The sequence below is a fragment of the Halichoerus grypus genome, chromosome 1 (genome assembly GCF_964656455.1).
Source record: "Halichoerus grypus chromosome 1, mHalGry1.hap1.1, whole genome shotgun sequence".
Classification (NCBI taxonomy): domain Eukaryota; kingdom Metazoa; phylum Chordata; class Mammalia; order Carnivora; family Phocidae; genus Halichoerus; species Halichoerus grypus.
In genome coordinates, this window is record NC_135712.1 from 92844007 (window position 1) to 92863400 (window position 19394).

A 19394-nucleotide genomic window follows, 5' to 3' on the forward strand; every position below is an offset into this window, starting at 1 on the left:
AGTTCGACCCCAAAGTTCCCTCCGTAACCACGCAGGACACCCATTGAATTCGCTGGCCTCCGGTGTCCTGACAACAGTCACGTGACAACCACCAGGCACCTGAAGGCAAGGGCCACCAAGGGCGTGGTTTGGTTCTCGTTTTAACTTCGACTGGGACCAGAGTGCAACGAAACCCAAAAGTTTGAGGTAGCAAGTTTCCTTACCATTGAGTTCACCCTCGGCAACAGGACTCCAGAAAGTGCTCTTCACGCCGGAAATGCACTAATCCGCAGCACGTGGGGTTGCCAGGGCGCGCTTCACGTGACTGGGCGGGGCCTCATGAACCTTGTAACCAATGGTAGCCCGAGAGGGCGGTGCCTGTGACGCGCCGGGACCTATCCCGGAAGTGGGGCTGAGGTGGGGGCGGGAAAGGGCGGGGAGGCCGGGGTGTGGAAAGTGTGGCGGCCCCGCCCCGTCTCTTGGAACTGCCGGGGCCGCCACCGCTGCCGCCGCTGCAGCTGTAGGGGACCGGCGCCGGTGCGCAGGCGAGAGGATCTCTTCCCCTGCTGAAAGGTGAAGACAGGGGAAAAGCTGGTGGGGCCGGGACCAAAGCGAGGCAGGGCCGGAGAAGGCGGTGGGAGAAGGCGGCCAGAGCTGAGTCCTGAACGAGGGAAGGAGGAAGGATGGATGGGGGAACGGAGGCGAGCGCGGGACCCGCCAGCGCTCAGGCCCATGCGGGGCCGGGCCCGGCCGGGCCGGGGATGCCGGCAGGACAAGGGGGCGCCTGAGAGGCCGGGGCGACGCCGCCGCAGCTTGGAGGGCGGAGTGCAAGCCCGCTGCCCGAGGGCCAGGTGCTGTTGGCCAGGTCCCGTTATCCCTATCCTTCACGGGGACGTGCGGCCTGGGCTGGGTCCCCCGCAGTGGGATAAGGGCGGCGGCGGAGGGCCGGGTGGCGCGGCGCGATGCGGGAAGGTCGCCGGCTCTTCTTGCGGCGGGACAATGGGGGTCAGGATTTGCTGCCTCCAGCGCGGGTGAGTGCCCAGGGCGGGTATATCCCCCACCCCCAGCGAGCTCATCTGCGACTTCCCTCCCCATCTCCCCACCTCCCCACCAATGGTTAGAAAAGTTTATAAGGAGGCCGGAGTTAGAAAGTGCCCACTATTCTTGGGTGGGTGTTTTATAAATGAAAAAAATCTATTGATCCATGATGCTTGGTACGTAACCTGTTCGAAATGCGATGTTTCCCTGCCTGCGTTCCCGTTGTTAAAAAGCAAACACAAACTTTTTGCGTAGTTCCCTCGGAAAAGCTACCATCTCCCCAGCCCACCATGGCGGATGAAATTGATTTCACTACTGGAGATGCTGGGGCTTCCAGCACTTACCCTATGCAGTGCTCGGCCCTGCGCAAAAACGGCTTCGTGGTTCTCAAAGGACGACCATGCAAAATAGTGGAGATGTCAACTTCCAAAACTGGAAAGCACGGTCATGCCAAGGTAAGTGCCCTTCCAGATCTCGCTTTGCGTTGGGATTTTGATCATTTGCATTCCAGTACAGAACATGAGATTTCCATATTTATAACTTTGTTTGTAATAATTACATTTTTTTCTTACCACAATTTCGCGGTGACCAGCTATTGCTTTGAATACTGAAAGGTAGCGTTTCCTTTTGGGGCCTTTATAATGTTTCATTAGCTGGTAATTGAAAATTACCTGAATCCTAGTGACTTGGAATATCCAGTTTACAGATGAGAAAACCTGTTCTAACACAACTTCATTTCTCTTATGCACTCTTATAATTGAATTACTGGGCTGTGTATGATATTGGGTCTTGATATGTCATGAAATTGTTTAGTTGTTCACTGCTTCTCAATTCTATGACCACTGCATTTTTTTTTAAGAAAATAAAATTAGATGACCTTGGAAAGAGAAAGAATCTATCATGATCAGCTTTGGTATTGTGCTCTTGTATATAATGAGTGATATACTTGGCAAAGATTAAGCAGGTTTCCTATTCTCCCTTCTTTGTTAGGTTCACCTTGTTGGAATTGATATTTTCACTGGCAAAAAATATGAAGATATTTGCCCTTCTACTCACAACATGGATGTTCCAAATATTAAGAGAAATGATTATCAAGTGAGTACTAACTTCCTTTAAAATGCTGCTTTGTTTCTTAAAGTTGCAAATACATTCTACTATCAACTGTAATTTAACAAAACCTGGTAGTAGTTTTGTAGATTTTTCTAACCAAATATTAGGCACCACCTATCTTAGAAATTGGAAAAATAGTGATATTTAACCCTTGAACCTTATCTAGAATTATGGCTAATTTGCTGGGGTGTTTTTTTTTTTAACATTTTTGCGTTTTTAAAAAGTTGGACATGTCTTATTATTTCTCAGACCACATGATTGCATATTGTGACTGAATAAGTTCAATGTTTAGTGAAACTGCTATTCAGTTTGTTGTAAAATACTTCCAATTTAGATAACTCCCTCCTGGATGTTTTATTTCTTTTTACTTCTCAAACCTAAGACTTTTAAGAAATCATTGGAATTCATGTTCCACCAACCAAGTTTGTGTATTAATGAATGTGAATCAGAATTTGGTATTCTTAAATAGGGAAGTAAGTTGAAAGCCATTAATATAAAGAAAGTATATGGCCACTACATGTGGTTAAGAAAATGCAAAACTATGTAATTGTTCTATTTACATTCAGTGACCATGCTGTGACCTTTAGTTGAATTATAGGTATAGACTTCCAACTTGTAGTTCCAATTATGCATTTGGATAGGTCATGTTTAATGATAGCATTTTGTTGTTTTGGAGTATTGGTGGTAACCAAACCATTGACCTCATAGGATGTGGGAGCTCAGATTAATCATAACTAAAGTCTTTCTTGTAAGTCTTCAATCTCACTGTTAAGCATACCATACATAGAATTCTTTTCTGTTCGTTTTACACAATGAAAAATATAAGTGTGACACTTAGATTTTTTTTTATTCATTTTAAACTGATTTCTTACTATTTCTTACCTTTTATTGTGTTATATAATTTTTCAAGCATGTTATCATCAACTGCAATTAACATATGATTTCCTTTTACTCTTTGTCCACGTGTAAAAATATTTTTACATAGTTTTGATCTAGTAAGCAGTTTTGTATTTTCACTTTCCCACTTATGTTTTCTAGGTTGCTTTGGAGTCTTTGTAGAAATTTGAGTTGTCTTATTATAATAATAGCATATGGGTATTTTTTAGTCAGGCAATTGGGTTTGGATCTAGTTCTGTCACTTTCTACCTGGATGACCTTATTTAGACATGGCTTATAGTGGGTGCTCAATAAACATTTGTTAAATGCATAAGGCTAAGCATACACTTTTCTTGTGCCAAAAATGGATTTCTGTTTTCATCCTTGACATGTGAATGCTTTGAATGTTCAATATTCATTATATACATTAATATGCATTCAATATAGAACGCTTTTGTCTTTGAGTGTTTCAGAAAGATAATATCAGTGATTCATCAGTAATTATTACTATGATCAAATTAATCATTGATTGGAGCTCAAGATTTAACATAAAGGAAAAATTTGGTTTGGGTTTCATTTAGGGATATAGCAGGGTATAGGGGAATGAGGTAAGTGAGCACAAGATTTTAAATAAAAACAGGACCACTAACAGTGTCAAGTCACATAAGGAGCCTTAGGCAAAAAGGAAAAATCAGTAACTCAAATTCTGCCTTTATTTAAAATTTTGATATTTTGTTCATCATGGAATTTTTGCATTGATTCTAATTTTAAAATATTTGTTTGATCACTGATGAATTTTTTTGGTGCCACCTTAAATTATGCACTCAAAATTAGTGCTTTGCTTGCCTTATCCCGACTCAGCCTTTGGTATGCAGTCTACACTGTATCATGGATAAGAGAATGACTCAAGCCAGACAGGCTGGGTCCCAATCCTTACTTTAACACTTACTAATTATGTGACCTTAGTTGGCAAGTTACTTAACCTCTCACCTTTTTTTCTTTATTTATAAAATGAGGATAGGAATAATAAACTCCTCATGGGATCATTGTGAGGTTTAATTAGTTATTACTTAGAGCAGTGCCTTGCACAGTAAGTACTCAGTAAGCACACCTCTTTGTTATCAAGTCAGCCTATAATACTTATTTCTGTTCATTTAAAAAATTTAGCTCTGTGAGCCTTTTCAGTGATATTTATTGTGCTGTGGTGGTCTTCATGCACCTATCCACACCAAATAAATACAAGGTATGAACCTGGAGTTGGGAGGAAAAAGTTTCTATCAAAGACAATATTGGAACAATTGGCAAATTTGAATGGACTATATATTAAATAATATTTTAGCAATACTGTATTTTTTAATTTTGAAAAATAAGCTGATTATATAAGAGTTTGTCTTTCTTAGGAAAATACACTGAAGTATTTATTGCTAAAGAGTCATGATGTTTAAAACATACTCTCAAATGGTTCAGTAAAAAGAAGAAAAGAATAAGAATGTATCTTGTATGTATTTTATGTATTCCTATACACAGAAAGAAAAAAATTCACATGTAGTTAAATGTTAACAGTGGGTGAGTCTGGGGAAAAGATACGGGATTTTGATGTATTATTTTTGCAACTTTTCTGTATATCTGAAAATTTTTAAATAATTTATGTAAGAAGATAAAATAATTTTCATTATTTAATTCTATTTTTCTATAGTTTTATTTTTGAAAATTTTAATTTTATTTCACATAGCAATTTATTTTAATAAGATGTTTAATTTTTAAAATATGTTGTTTTACTAGATGTTTTATATTGTCTATACATTTTTTATTTGAAATGCTTTTTCTTTCATCCCACAGTTTAACTCATGAATTCTTAACTCTTTAGAAATAAAAACCACCATTATATAAATAAATACCAAGTATCAGTATTATTATTTGGCTTTTATGTTTCAGTCACTGACAGTGGAACTTTAATTCTTGAAATAGACAAGTTCTACTTCAGGGAATTGCTAAAAGGGCCAAAATCAAAAAGATCTATCTTGTAAGCCTGCAGCTAATTGTTTAAAATTATACAATAAATGGTGTTGGGAAAACTGGACAGCCACATGCAAAAGAATGAAACTAGACTATATTGCACCATACACAAAAATTAACTCAAAATGGGTTAAAGACTTGAATGTAAGACCTGAAACCATTGAAGAAAACATTGGTGGTAAGCTTCTTGACATTGGTCTTGGCAATAAGTTTTTGGATCTGACACCAAAAGCAAAGGCAACAAAAGCAAAAATAAACAAGTGGGACTGCCTCAAACTAAGAAGCTTCTGTACAGCAAAGGAAACCATCAAGAAGATGAAAGGGCTGTCTACTGAATGGGAGAAAATATTTGCAAAACACATATCCAATAATATCCAAAATATATAAAGAATTCAACTCAATAGCAAAAAAAAAAACTGCAAGCAATTTGATTTAAAAATGGGCAGAGGATTTAAATAGACATTTTTCCAAAGAAGAGATACAGATGGCCAACAGGTACAGGGGAAGAAATTCAACATCACTAATTGCCAGGGAAATTCAAATTAAAATCACAATGAGATATCACCTCATACCTGTTAGAATGGCTATTATCAAAAAGACAAAAAGTAACGAGTGTTGGAGAAGATCTGGAGAAAAAGAACCTTCATGCACTGTTTCTGGGAATGTAAATTGGTGCAGCCACTATGGAAAACAATATGGAGGTTCCTCAAAAAATAAAAGTAGAACTACCATATGATCCTGGTATATCACTTCTGGGTATTTATATGAAGAAAATGTAAACACTAATTTCAAAAGATATATGCACCCAGAAGTTCATTGCAGCATTATTTACAATAGCCAAGATATGGAAACAATCTAAATGTCCATTAATCGACAAATGGATAAAGAAGATGTGAGATATATATATATATATATGTATATATATATCATACATCATATATACATACATACATACATACATACATACATACACAGTAGACTACTACTCAGCCATCGAAAAGGAAATGCTGACATTTCCAACAACCTGGATGGTACTTGAATGTATTATGCTAAGTGAAGTAAGTCAGAGAGAGAAAGATAAATAGTATTATATGATTTCACTTACACATGAAATGTAAAAAACAAGTGAACAAAAGCAAAACAAAACTTATAGAGCAGATTAGTAGTTGGTTATTAGAAAGGAGGGAGGTGGGAGATGAGTGAAATGGGTAAAGGGGGTCAATTGTATGGTGACAGATGGTAACTAGACTTATTGTGATCACTTTGTAGTGTATACAAAGATTGGTATGATCAAAAAAAACCACACTTCTGCCTCAACCTGCTTGTTTCTCACTCCTCTACCAACCACATTACAAATGTTTGAGTGGTGTAAAGATGAATTAAAAGTATTTGTGGTTGCTTTGTAGGGTGGTTTTTTGTTTTTGAGATTTTAGACATATGCAAAAGCTGAAATCTCTTGTTGGGGTATCTGTGGAAAGCCATAGCCAGATTTGGTTGGTAGTGCCATAGAAGAGAGCTTTGAAAACTATCTCTATAGTATGCTTGTGTTATGTCATAGTAATTATAGGGAGGTAAGGATGATATCTTTGACCCCTTTTGTGTTTGTCAATGTTCTGAACAACTGCCTTTTATAAAATCTGTTAGAATTATAGGCATACTGATGGTGTACATGCTTTGAGAATAAATGAGTACGGCCTGGCCATTTCCTCATTCCTATAATTAAAAAAAATTGAGTGATATCAAAACTGTGCCTTTTTGAAGGTTAGACTGGGTTTGTCTCATTAATATCATCAACAAGCTAGTGTTTGTCTTTTAAAAAATCTAATGTTGTTAGTAGTGAACTGAAGACCAAAAGTTTTCCACTGAAATTTGTTCATAATCAAATTATAAAACACATTGTAATCATAGAAAACTAAAATTAACTTTATGCCCATTAATGGGAAAACAGTTAAATCAGTTACAATCTATCTATGCAGTTGTGAAGTGGTTAAAGAGACTAAAGTAGGTCCATAGTTTCCAAGTTGGAAAGATTTCTAAGACATATTGTTAAGTGAAAACAACTTGCTGAAAAATACCTGTAATGTCCCATTTATTTTTGTTCTTTTGTCTCAAAAAGTACATTTATTCAAAGAAAAAAAATGACAAGATGTCCATCCCATGGCTCCCTTCCCTCCCCACTCCTACTTCTCTTCAGCCCCCATGGACTGAACCCTGGGTAGGGCTAGATAGCAGGGCAGCCCCTCAGATGAGGTCAACAACATTGAGGGGCATCTCCTCAATGGAGGTGTTGTAGAAGGTGTCGATGTCTTGAAGAGTTTTCTTGTCATCTTCTGTCACCATGTTAATGGCCACACCCTTACAGCCAAGTCATCCACCACGACCAATTCTGTAGATATAGTTTTACCCTTTGGTGGGAAGGGCATAGTTGGTGATTAAAGAAACCTGCTACCCATCAATCCTGTCCTAATGGAGAGGACACCTTCAGCGTGTGAATGAGAAGAGGGCACAATCTATCCAGAAGGGATTGAAGTATATCTGTAGGTAGCCAAAGGAAGGCAAAGGGAACAAACGTCCCCTCTCCCCCAACAACCTAAGGCATGCCAGATTTATTCCAAGTTGATACTTTCCTAAAGAGGGGCACGAGCAGGCCCCTTGGAAAGGGAATCACTTTAGATTCCCATTTATTTTTTTTAAAGCAACTATATTTGTATTGTGTACATAAATGTGAATTCTTCAGGACATACTATGTATATAGATTTGGGGGAAGGTGGTGTGCAGGAAGAAGTGAACTTACACTTTTCGTCTATACATCTTTTATACTTTTGTATGTTTAGCATCTTTAAGCTCTAAGAGTATATTAATGTATTACTGTGTAGCTGTACAAATTAATGTGGATTGCAACTTAACTATGTAAATATTACAAAGAGTGAATATAGTCTAATCAGTGCAAATGATATAATTTCTTTTAATAGCTAATATGCATTCAGGATGGTTACCTTTCCCTGCTGACAGAAACTGGTGAAGTTCGTGAGGATCTTAAGCTTCCAGAAGGTGAACTAGGTAAAGAAATAGAAGGAAAATACAATGCAGGTGAAGATGTACAGGTAAAGACCTATGGGAAGATTGCTTTTTATAAAAACTTTGGCCTAATCTAGTTAGCAAAAAATGCCAGCTATGAAATGTAGTTCTTAAATACTGCTGAAATTGAGAATGATCTCTATAAGATAGTTTTCCCATGATACCCTTAGAGACCCATTACCAAAGAAAATATCAAAGTTCACTTTTTGCTAGATAGACACTGCCAGCCCCAAATTTGTTTTGAAGATGAGCATATGAGCTATTAAGTATGAGAAAGGATGTTATGGGACTACTAAAGCGTGAAGGTGATTTACCCCGTTATAACTCCCAGAAGTATAATATCTAATAATAAGTATTGAGGCATTTATAGCTCTTTTCTCCCTGTTCCCTGGAAGTTATCTTAAAAACCACAATTTGAGAAATTTTACTTCAGAAAACTGTAAAGAAAGTAGATTATCTGGACTTAGGATACCTCTTTCCAAAGTCAATGTGTATAAAATATCCACAAATATCCAGTATATAATAAATTAAATATATCTTATATATGTATTGCTTTCTGAATAACTTTTTGTCTGCATTTTTCCCTTCTAGGTGTCTGTTATGTGTGCAATGAGTGAAGAATATGCTGTAGCCATAAAGCCCTGCAAATAAATGGGAACATCAGGCATGAGCAAATGTTTAGGTCTGGATCAACCACAGATCTAAAGTTTGGTTCTAAGTTGTCACCAAAGCTATGGCCTTCATAAGCAACCTCATTTCTTTTTTAATTGTTTTGAAATAATTGTACTGAGTTAGTTTTGCAGGCAATTGGTAATTTAAAATGATCAAGCTGTGTAATTCTGGGTTTTTTTTAATTTTGTAGGTGTCTTCCTTATAACTTTCTTGTGGTTTTCAGTGAGTCCAAGAAACAGATAAGATGGCGTTAGCAGATATGATTTGTCTGAGCAAATCATTCCTGAATTTTAGTTGATAATAAACCAGGGTTTTAAATCAGACAATGTAGCATCTAGTGGTATTGAAGTACCACATTTAAGTTGAATTGTTCTGTAATAATTTCAGACTTAATATAGAATAAGTAGATTATGGATTGGAATTGTCACAGCTTCAGCCTGTGTGTGGCAAGCACAAATCCTTAAACAGAAATAATGTTATCAAAAAGTGTCGGTTATCTTAGTAGGCATGTGCAGCCACCTGTATTACCTCAGTCATACTTTTCTTTGCCAAATTGTTGGAGGACTAAACATAACCTTCTATGTAGTGATTTTGATACCTGCTTGTGGTTGACAGAGAGGCCTTGAACTGTCGGGTGACTATTCTTAGCTAGTCAGATTGTAAAGGAGTCTGCAAGGGACAGTGGCACAGGGGTTGGTTAGAGCTATTGGTCTTTACTGGAGGCCTGTGTAATCGGCATAAAAATGGGAAGTTTCTTTCTAGTTATGTTTTTGCTTTTTCCTTTTGTTCTCTCTCTGTATTTAAAGGAGTGACCTGCTTTCTAGGGTACTATGCAGTGCTTTTTATTACTTATATTGAATAAATTGTTGGTATTTATAGTAGTCCCTCCTTTCCAACCATTTTTAAGATTTTTTTTTTGACATTAAAATATTTAGTTGTCAGACAAAAACTGGAAATTCTTACTTTAAATTGATTTGGAACATTTGTTAAATTTATGTACACTTTTTCTAAAGTGAAATGAAAGTAAATCATGGAAGAAGAGTTACTTTATGTGATAAGTATTATTTTACTTATTTTAAGAAGTACATGTATTTTTTCTGATTGTTATGTACTTAATTCAGTTACTGGTACGAAACATAACTAGGAAAGAATTCTACAAACCAAATTATTTTAAAAACTGTTTTTGGAGACACAGCTACATTTCTCTTTAGTCTTTTGGATCATATATATCTTATTTCCAGGACTCTGGACATGGTCACAGGGTTTGTGAGGACCTTTGACTTAATAACAATCATATTGAAATGAAACTTAGAACAAAATCACTACTTCAGTAATACCTTCATTCTCTAAGACTGAGTATGGGACCTTTCCCATCATCCCTTGATCTCTGAAAAGCCTTTGTTTCTATTATCTAGAGGAAAACACATACGATGCTGTAACTGACCTAATCAGTGACTGAATATAGCATTAGGAATAGAAGATCCCAAAGGTTTTAGTTACTTAATTTGTGCACATTTTTAAATCTTGTATTGGCCTCAGCAAACCCATTTGGAAAAGAAACAAGAAATGCAAGGAGAATTCTAAAGCACAAGAAATACTGAGATTGTAGTTAATAATTTTAGTGTAACATTTTAGCTTTTGCCCATCTAAAGCACAATTAGGAATTAGGCTAAATTCTTTCCAGTATTCCGTTTAAATATCTACTACATACTGCTCTAGTTTTTTAGTACTCTGTACTGTGTGTTTTACTTGTTGCTGGTTGCATTGTTACCCACAGGAATCCCGGGAAGTTCTCAATCTGTGCTACTTGCTGGTCACTCATATGACCCCGGTTAACCGTATTAGTGTTCTAGTTTACTATGAATTCTGGATTAGCATGCCCTTGTTGTTGTTCCTAACTTGTCAAACTTCACATAAATACATGTTCAATTGTGAGGTAAGCATATGTAAATTATAATAATGCATCTCTATCTTCATACGAATGGCAAAAGCTTTTATGCATAAATATTTTAAGTACGATAATGAAGTGTAAATACTCTTCTGATATATAATTATAAGTATAGATTTTAAAGATATGGGACTGTTTATTTTCACATAAGTCAATACATGTTTCTCTAGAATAAAATATTTCCTTTAGTAAAGCTTTATAAATTATATTAAAAGGAAGCAGGTAAACATATTTTTTAACATAGAACAGAAGTGACTTCATTCTTTTTTGACATCAGAAATATTAAAAGTTCACTCCTAGTATTTGTTGTACTTTTTTGTAGCAAATGTTAAATATCACAGGTTACCATGTATAGAGTGTAGACTGTCCTGTTGATAGATTATACAATGATACACCATTTTTGTCTGCAGGCATTTCACCAATTTATATACAATATTAACAAATGGAATATTTGTTTCTAGAGCAAAGTATTTTATTTCTACTGTGAAGACTTTGTTATATCTTATTTGCTACTACAAAGTTGTATACCCTCTGAAATAGATCACACCATTGCTACTTTGACTTAGCATTTGCATCATAAACATAATTATGATGTTTCTTTCATTCTCCCGACCAAGGGCTGTCTGTCACTTGAAATTGTTGCTAACCAAGCTCTTGAATCCGTTAACCGTTTATGGTACAAAATTCTGTACCAATGCTTTATAATGATTACCAAAACTCTCCTGCAGCCAGAGCATGATATCTTTAATAGGAGATGCTATAATAAAATGTTTAGGCTATAAAATTTGGGGACACAATTTTTCATTATAGCACAATGTGAGTGTGTGCATATGCACACATAGCTTTGTATGTTTATTCTTTTTACAAAGTCCTTCCAACTCTTAAAAGTACTGTAGTCTGGTAGTGCCTCAAATGTTGGTAACTTTTTTTTTTTAATTTACAACTTTTCCAGAATTTGTTTTTGTAACTTTAAAGTTTCTCAATTAGATTATTTCTAGTTGAGCTGTAATTTGAATGCATTGTTCTCAGGGCTGTTTGTGCTAAGAGCTGAAGTTGCATTATTTTAAAGCTAACTGCCTGAAAGTATATTGCAAAATTTTCCCAAATTGTAATACAATGATACATGCAAATAAAAAAATCCTTAATATCAACATACTTAACCTATATGCTAAGTATTAAAGAAAAAAATGGGAACATTGGTAACATCTATACTGGAATCTTGCCATATTTTTTTCATTTTAGAATAGAATTTGGTAGTCTTATCTTAGAACTCAAACCTTAATGATGTATCTGAAAGCATTCCTTTGGCGTGGACCCCAAAGATAGTTTTTAGAGCCAGACAAAGATGTAGTTGTTCTCAAACATATTTAGGGACAACAGATCACAAATTCATAATGCTCTTTTGTGTACATGAAAATGTTTACATACTGAATTCTATAATATGAACTGGAAACAAATTTACTATGAGAAAATGTGGCTCTTAAGCAGTATAAGAGCAAACTATAAGCATATTTCCATAAACAGTATGTTGTACTGAACTGATAAACAGTTTAAAATTTTCTGACTTAGGCATAATATTTTATAGTTTTTAAGCCTTTTTTTCTCCTAGCATTCAGACAAGTAATAGACAACAAAGGCTATGAAAAATTTATTGTGGAAAAATCTTAAAATTGAGAAAATTCAATCTATTAACTTTAATCTATTAAATTTTTTTCCCTGAATTGGATATATGGCATCATTATTTGATTTTAGCAGGGAACATTTGGATTTAGCTTATGGAACACAGATGTTCTGTGAGAACATGACTTGAAGTCACTGTGTAATGTTTCTCCATTAAGTATACATCTGGACATCAACTTAAGTACCAAGTGAGGTCAAGTGCCTGAAAAGTGCTGCCTACATCTAATTAGCATGTTTTCCTTATGTGAAAGATGCATCTTATAACAATGCATATCAGGCTTTCACCTGCTAGAAACATACTTGTTGCCAAACTTTACCAACCACCACTCTTCCTCTCGCCTTAGAATTGGGTGAAACCCCTATTTTACAATTGAGAGAAAGGTTCTTTTATTTATATGAAGTCCCTAAAACAATTTCTTGGCATTTGTAGACTTAGATTTATCTTAGTTTGAGATTGTATTTTTTAAAAACTCTAGACATTAAACTATATTCAGTGATGACTGTACAGCTTGTCTTAAGTCATAGTTATGATCTTTCTTGAGAGGAATTATTATGGTTAATACCTAATAAATAAGCACTCTTGTGCTTGTTATAAAATATAATGCAAATTACTAGTTCTATGCTAGTGTAATGAAAATGACTAGTTCCATACTATTATGTACCTGTGTTCTCTCCAAAAAGGAAATAGTTGAAATGGCATTGTCTAATCCAGTGGCACTTTATTAGTAACACATTTTATTTGTTTTAGGTATAGGAGAATTCTTGCTTTTATCTACAGAGACTCATGTTTTAGCTAAAACTTTAAAATCGTAAGACCTGTAGTATGGATATTATAATTGTGCATTTTACATTTCAGAAATGGGTAAAATTCAAATATTGTCTTTGGCTATACTAAAATGTTGAAATTCTTTATATTATAGATAATGAACATCAATTATAACTTTTTGTTACATTAAGATATATTTGTCTGGTAACTACATCAGTTATATTAAATAAAAATAAAGTTAACTTAATAGCTTGCCCTATTCTTGTACATATACATTCCTAAAACCATTTTCATACTAGAAAATAGTATGGATTAATGTGTTTAGCACTATTAAAAGAAAATCTAACTTGTTTTTACCATGTTTTCATAGTCTAGATCCTTACTAGAAAGCACCCTAGCTTTATGGCTGAGAATGTTAATTTTTAAATTTTTAAGTTTTTAATAGTTTTAAAATATGTAAAATAGTCCCATGGTTCAAAATCCTGTAATTACAAGAGTAAAAACATATTCCTATCTTCATCCTTTTCCTTGCATACTGCCAGAGACATTTAATGTAAGAGCAGTTAATGGTCCCTCCTCTACCCCTGACCTGCCAGACTCAGGTGTTCTCTACCAGCATTGCTGTTCTCTTTCCACAGTGATATGAATGGTGTGATGAGTCCCTGAGCAAACCCTTCATCCTTTTTCCAATCCTATGTGTAATCAACACCATCTGGACATTTTCATCCCTAGATGGCTCAACCATTTCTTCCTTTTACACACTGTACCATTCTAGAACATCTCCCATTCCAACATGTGAGCCATGCCAAAAGACTACCATGGCAGTTGTGACCTCATATCCGTGGCCAGTTTATTGATATCCATACCCTTCCAAATCCAGTGAGATAATTGTGCAATACACAAAGTACCAGATTAGAGTCTTCCAGCTCTTAGTCCTACTCTTTTTGCCATTTGCAAATACCAGTAGCCTGGTCTCCCAGAGGGAGGCATGGGAGGAAAAAGAGTGAAAAGGCTAATTATTTGTTATGTGTCAGCCTGTCTTAATCTCCTCTCCTCCATCCGCAACCTTATAATTAAGCATTCTATCCAAATAGGAGGTGTCCTGTGGAATTGCCACATTTAGAACTCCTACTGTCTGTCTAAAGTGTGTGCTCCCCTGGGAATTTAAAACAGCTATAGGCATACCACAGAGATATTGCAGGTTTGGTTCCAGACCACTGCAATAAAGCAAATATCAAAACAAAGTGAGTCAAATGTTAATTTTTTTGTTTCCCGTATATATAAAAGTTACGTTTACATTATAGTGTGCAATCCCATTGTGTTTAAAAAGGCAATGTACATATGTGAATTAAAAAATACTTTATTGCTAAAAAATGCTAACCATCATCTGAGCTTTCAGCAAGTCATAATCTTTTTGTTGGTGTAGTTTTGCCTCGATGTTGATGGCTACTGACTGGTCAGGTTGAGTGTGGCAATTTCTTAAAATAAGGCAACAATGAAATTTGCTGTATTGATTAATTATTCCTTTAATAAACTATTTCTCTTCTCTTGATAGCATTTTACCTAGTAGAACTTCTTTCAAAATTGGAGTCAGTCCTCTGAAACCTCAAACACTGCTGCTACAGTATCAACTAAATTTATTTTATATTCTAAATCCCTGATTGTCATTTCAGTAATCTTTACAGCATCTTCACAAGGAGTAGATTTCATCTCAAGAAACCCACTCTCCTTGCTCATCCATAAAAAGCAATCCCTAATCCATTAAAATTTTATGTGATTTCAGCAATTCAAATATAATAATGAAAAAGTGAAATATTGTCAGAATTACCAAAATGTGACACAGAGATATGAAGTAAGCAAATGGTGTTGGAAAAAATGATAGGTTTGCTGGACTCAGCTGCTATAACCTTCAGTTTGTTAAAAAAAAAAAAAAAAAAAAAACCCAAAACCAATACCTGTGACGTGCAATAAAGCAAAGCACAAGATGAGGTATGCTAGTATTCCTGTGATACATTCAGCAGGATCAGTTGCAACCACTGAGTGTGTTTTGGGTAAAAAGGACCACCTACAAGGTTACATCAATTAATTGTCCGATTTGAGATTTATTTCTGGATCCAGTCAAAATAATTTTGGGGCCACACCCCTGGGCAGGTCCCAGCATCCCAATGACTTATGTCCTAGTGTTTTGGAGGGCCAAAAAAGCTTGGCAACCTCAGTTGCCATCAGATCCCTAGCACAGATTCTAATTAGCAGAATGAAAGCTCACCTACTTAACACTGATAGTATGTCTGCCCTTCTTTGTTCACAATTATGTGTATGAGTCTCACTTAAAAAATTGCTGTCCTCTAGTTCATTTTAATTGCTGTGCAATCAATGAGATAAATCTTTTGGAGATATTACATACGTATCACTAACACCCTGATATTAGGGAATATACCTTCCTTTCAAAGGCAAATGGAAATTTCATAATAAAGAATATTTAGGGCACAAAGAAAACAGTAGTTTCTATAAGGTAGAAATATTTAAAATAACACTCTGATACCAATTCCAAGTGAAATTAAAAACAAAATTGAAAAATAAGAAAACTCTTCTACCTGGAAATTTAAGGACCTGTTACATAATTCTGTGTTGAAAGGGAACTACAAACAGAAGCAATTCCTGAAAGACAATGATAGTGAAAACACTATATATCAGAATCTATATAAAGCAGTAGAAAAAAATATGTAGCCTTAACATCTATATCAATAAAAATGAAAGAATGAACATAAGTGAACTTAAAGTCCTAAATCAAACTAGAAAAATAACAGCAAAATAAACCAAAAGAGAGCACAAGGGAAGAAATGATAAAGATAAAAGCAGAAATTAGTGAGGTGAATAGAAAAATAGCACATTAAAAAATAAAATTCTGGTCCTTTGAAAAATTAACAAAACAACAAATCCCTGGTCAATTTATTGAAGGTGGAGGAAGAAAACACAAATAGAAAAAATGAGAAATACTAGGAGGAATGACTAATAATGCAGAGGAAATAAAAATAAAACATTTTATTCAAATAAACTTGAAAACCTTAAATGATATAATTTCTTAGGAAAATGTGGTTATTAGAATCAACCTCAGTAGAAATAGCCTAAACAGAACAATTTTAATAAAATAAAGAAATGAAAAGGTTATCAAGAAACCATACCACAAAGATTTATAGATGTAGATATAGATGGAAGGAAAGAGAGGAAAAACAAATGATAAATTAATGGGGTAAAGTGTTAATAATAGGTAAAAATATGAATAAAGGATATATAGATACATGTATGTATCTATATACCTTTTGTCCAGATTTCATGTATTTGTGTATGTGTGTGTTCTTTGAACTATTTTCATAATTTTTATAATTTTAGGTACAGTAATTATTTCTAAAGTTTAATTCAGAAAACATGTATAGTACCATCTAAGTTTTATAAATGAATGTAATTACTTGTGTAATCTGAATGATTTATATTTATACATACACATTCACAAACATGCCCACAAAGCATTAGCTATTTCCAAACAAGTGGGATTTTAGATATTTTTATGCATTTTTTGTTTCTCTGTATTTCTTTCCATGAGCATTTCTTTTGACTTAAGATACTAATTTTGTTAATTAAGAAGTTCCTTAAAGCATTGTTTATAATAGTGTAAAAGTAGAAATAATTTAAATGGCCACCAATAGATGAATGACAAGCTAAAAACAAGAAAAAAATGACAAAAATTAAGCAATTAAAAAAGATACTTATTCTCATTTTAAAGTTTGATCAATTATTCAGAATTCCTGTGGCACTAACAGGAAAATCTTACTTCTGAAATTGCTATTGTTAGAAATAATAAGAACAAATTATCACTAAAACTTTTCCTAAATACACACTGAGAGAAAAGATGCATTGAAGCAAGCATAAATTTTTAATCATAGTTTTAAATGCTTTCTAATCAAATTAGTAAAGGAAGGACAAGCAGCAGTGATTTCAGTTCCTATTTCCCCTACCTGGTGCTCTTAACTTTCATTTATGAGTATTTGACAAAGAACATTCAAGGTTGGAGGAGTTAAAAGCAATATTCTTCAATAGTAATGAGTTTCTCTCAGTGCCTCATTGTTTGCACAGTTGGGCTGAACACATACTTTGTCAAAGCTGTGCAGTTTGCTTCCATAGGACTGTTTGTGCTATAATGTCATTTGAGTATTATTTTTCTGGAGATGGGTAGTGCTTTTCTATGTTGCATTCTAAGTAATTTCCCATTCACTAATTTTTTCTGCAGCTGTGGCTACTCTCATGAGAGTTTAACTCATCCACTGTTTCTGAGGTTTTCTATTTTTAATTTCTATAACTTATTTTCTTTTAGTCCTGGCCAATTTGATTGTTCCTGTTTCCCTTAATATATTTTAAATACTTTTAGCTTTTAAATATGTTCAAGACACTTATTTTATATTTTGTCTAATTCCAATGTATATTGGTCTGATTTCATAGGTTTTGGCAGGGTTGATTTTCATTCATAGTGGCTTGTTTTCCTGTGTATTTAGTGATTTAAAAAAATTGTCAGTTCATACTTCTGTAAGTTTATCACAGGGAATCCTTTGTGCCTGGATCAAAAGTGCATTTCTACAAATAGCACCTGCATTTGCTTCTGCCTAGCACTACCAGTCCAAGCACACTTTAAACAACATTTTTAGATTGAAGCTTTTCCATGCTATTTGAGCTGAGCTCATCCTAGTTCCAAACTTATATGAGCATGCCTTGTCATTTCTGCCTCCAAAAAATTTTTACTTTCCACCAACTTAATCATACATTAGAAATTATAAACCTGTGTTTTAGCCCATTTTTCAAGGTGGCTACATATGGAGGGGTTTCTCTGTGAACCTAATCTGCCATATTGTCCTTCTATATTTTATTTTATTGACTTATTCAAGCTCCAGAATCATGTAGATCAAATGACTGAAGTTTGTATTAGAAATATATCTCATATGTTACAGTATCTTATATTTGAATAACTGGAAAGGCAACTTCCCCTTATTCTAAATTGTATTGACTCTTTTCAGACATTTAATTCATATGTTTTAGAATCCATTGTCAAAATTAAAATATCTGGGAGAGGGGTGTTGACAGGCATTGTGTTCATACTGTATGTATAAAATTTGGGAAGCACTATGTACAATATTTAATCTTACCATCTGCACATTTCTAGTTAATATTCTTTTTAGGGTTTTCTCCCTAATTGGGAGAAATCTTTTTTTTTCCACTATAGTTTCCATCTAGTTATTTTGAGATTACTAGCTATTTTGAAACACATGTTTTTAATATCTCCTTTGTACAAATGACTTAACAGTTCTTTAGGGGTTTTTTTTGGTTTTGTTTGGTTTTGGTCATAACATGGAAGTCTGCCAAAAACAATGGAAATAAAATAGTGCCTCAATTAATGGCTTATTTTCAAAATACCCAATAGTGCATGGATCATTTCTGCTCTGCAGCCTGAGCAGCCCTTGAGGAGAAAATGCCAACTGCCTTTTTTCCCCTTAATGTTCGGAAAATAAGTGGAATTATTATGGTTCTTGAGGTAAACAACCAAAAAAAAAATCTTCTTGAAATGGATTTCTCCCAGGAATTCAATACCTTTATTCAGACCCTACACATTATATGCTTCATTAAAGCATAGTTTCCACTATTACTAATCGCTGTCATAAAAGATATATGCAGTTGTCACTTTCTAGGGTCAGTCTCCAAATTAACAACAAAAGTCCACCCCATCCCTACCCCTGGCCCCCAGTATGATAGTTTCACCTCCATATAAAAAATTGCAAAACATTGAGAAGCATATCACTTTTCTGATCTGATGTCAACTTGCAATTCTTCAAAGTTCAAAAGCTATTTTTTCCTTTTGTCATCTAAACTGTCACCACCCCACATCCACCCTCGTGTGCTTTGTCCATTTTAGTAGTTAGGTCTCAGCAAACATTCATTGAATTTTAATTGGGAAGCATTTTGGATGGAAGTCAAGAGTCCTGGGGTGTCATGAGCACACTATAAAGGTGCACACATGAGTTGTGTCTTTCCATAATGGCAGCTTTATTCAATCATAAAGCAAAGTTAACATAATTATAAAGCAGGTTCAGGATTCCAAACTCAATGACATTTCATTAGTGTTTAACTTGTTTTCTTACACATCACACATATTAAAGCACAAGAGAATCACATAAGATAAAACAAGGG

General features: G+C 34.9%; 1 protein-coding gene and 1 non-coding gene across 3 annotated transcripts; one reads left to right on the top strand and one right to left on the bottom strand.

Moving 5' to 3' along the window:
* The first annotated feature begins 416 nt into the window (after nt 1-416).
* Nucleotides 417-18622, top strand: EIF5A2 (eukaryotic translation initiation factor 5A2). Of its 2 annotated transcripts, none has more exons than XM_036075612.2 (5): nt 417-552; nt 1273-1472; nt 2008-2112; nt 7992-8123; nt 8689-18622. In XM_036075612.2, exons 2-5 carry the CDS (start codon nt 1308-1310, stop codon nt 8746-8748), a joined length of 462 nt encoding a protein of 153 aa, XP_035931505.1. In that variant the 5' UTR covers nt 417-552; nt 1273-1307; the 3' UTR covers nt 8749-18622. The 2 variants fall into 2 exon arrangements, with proteins under 2 accessions (XP_035931505.1, XP_035931506.1); XM_036075613.2 differs by having other exon boundaries at nt 7992-8079.
* On the bottom strand, nt 7553-7694 carry LOC118525142 (small nucleolar RNA SNORA67). The gene has a single exon (XR_004911998.1). It is a non-coding gene; the product is annotated as a small nucleolar RNA SNORA67 (small nucleolar RNA).
* Nucleotides 18623-19394: the final 772 nt, after the last annotated feature.